Below are 1,701 nucleotides of genomic sequence, written 5' to 3' on the forward strand. Positions count from 1 at the left end.
CTGCGAGCTCCGACTTGTCGGACGAGAGCGCGTTGACACCGGCCGAGAGATCGTTGATGGTCGTCATGAGCTTCAAGATCTTGTTCTCGAGGCGCAGCTCGTTCGATGCGGCGCGGGCAGCTGCATCGTCGGCTTGCGCTTTGAGCGCCTCGTAAGCCTTGCGTTCTGCTTCAAGCTCTGCGGCTGCGACCAGCTCTGGCGGTGCCGGCGGCTCACCAAGAACCACCTCCATGTCGCTGTCAAAGTCCGTATCTTCGAGAAGCGGCCCATCAAAGACGGCCCACTGACTCCATTCATCGACGTCGCTGCAAGCAGGGCAAACCACACGGCGGCCGCGTACAGCATCTTCGTACTTGTCTCGAAACTCGGCACCCTTGGCGGCTAGCGCCTTCTCGTGCTCGACATGGAGCGCCTGGACGACCGCTTCGTGCTCCGAGGCGCCGGCCAAAGCCGCTTGACGCGCCTCCTCAAGGTTGCCCTTGAGGGCCTTGATGTCGTCGTCGTGCTGCGCTCGGGATGCAGCCAGCTCCGAGCGAGCAAGAGCGAGGTCCGAGGCACCGGTCGCAGTTGCGTGCTCCGAAACTTCGAGTGATTCCTCGAGATGCGCAACGACATCGCGCGAGGCCTGAAGTTGAGTTCCAAGCGTCTCGAGATCAGCGTCGTGCTGGGCATGGGCAAGATCAAGCTCCGAGGTGCGTGTCTTGGCCGTGTCCATCGACGCGTTGAGGCTGGCTTGGAGGATGACGACCTGCGCTTGGAGAGTTGCTACTTCCGAACGCAGCTGACCGAGGATCGCCTCAGTCGTGGTCGTCGATGCCGCGCTAGCAGGCATGGCATCCGTGGTGGTACTTGACGGAGCAGTCGCGACGCTCGTCACCGGTGTGCGACGCTGCGCGGCGGTGGTCGAGGTGCGGCTGCTTGCCGTCAGAGGTTGCACCGCCGTCGTGGCGGGCGTTTGCGTCGACCGAATCGTCGATCGCGCAGTCACCGGGACAGTTGGAGCCGCGCGCTGGCGGACAACCGTCGGGGTCTTGCTGCGCCCGAACGCGGTGGCACGCGAACCAAGGTTCAAGGCCGCCGTCGGGCTTGGCTTCCGCATGAGGGCATCTTCGGCCGCCAACTTGGCATCGGCGAGCTTTGCAGCGCGCTTCTGGTGGTAGAGCGGGTCGTAGAGGGACATGCGAATTCGTTTTCTGAAGCATCAAGATCACTTGCGCCGCCGAGGGCTGTAAAGGCGTTCAAGCCATCGCCGCGCGCCGTGTACTTGGAGTTTGTATCGCACGCTGGAGAGGCGTGATCTGCGAGGCTGCGTCGTGGCAAAGGCGCTCGAAGCGGCGCGCTTTTGCGGTCTCGGAGGCTCCATCGCTCTCGTCGCTCGGGCTGCCACGCTCGGCGTCGCTGGTTCCAAAAAGCCAATGGCCGAAAATATTTTCAAGCCGTTAATTGCCCGTGTGAAAAAGCATTTGCATACGAGACGAGATTGTTCTGTGTTAATTTCCTAATGACGTGGCAGCATACTGTGCCGTTGTGCATACAACACCGATTCAGATTCAGGGAGGGGCTCGGCGGCCGAGACTTTTGCGTCCAGTGGGAGGTTGCGACACGTCTTGCGCAGTATCTTGATCGAGATGCTATCCGGCGGGAGTCGGTGCGGCGAGGCATCGTCGCCGTCAAGGTCCTGCACCACATCCAAGAGGGGGC

At 62.0% G+C, this 1,701-nt stretch overlaps 1 protein-coding gene across 1 annotated transcript; it reads right to left on the reverse strand.

Moving 5' to 3' along the window:
* Positions 1–72: 72 nt before the first annotated feature.
* SDRG_10270 (hypothetical protein) lies at positions 73–1,412 on the reverse strand (the record flags this gene model as incomplete). The annotated part of the gene is made up of 2 exons (XM_008616253.1): positions 227–1,412; positions 73–177 (listed from the first exon to the last, which is right to left on the reverse strand). The coding sequence occupies exons 1-2, from the start codon at positions 1,178–1,180 to the stop codon at positions 73–75; spliced, it is 1,059 nt and encodes a 352-aa protein (XP_008614475.1). The 5' UTR covers positions 1,181–1,412.
* Between the last annotated feature and the right edge of the window lie 289 nt (positions 1,413–1,701).

This window comes from Saprolegnia diclina (genome assembly GCF_000281045.1).
Source record: "Saprolegnia diclina VS20 unplaced genomic scaffold supercont1.34, whole genome shotgun sequence".
NCBI lineage: Eukaryota > Oomycota > Saprolegniomycetes > Saprolegniales > Saprolegniaceae > Saprolegnia > Saprolegnia diclina.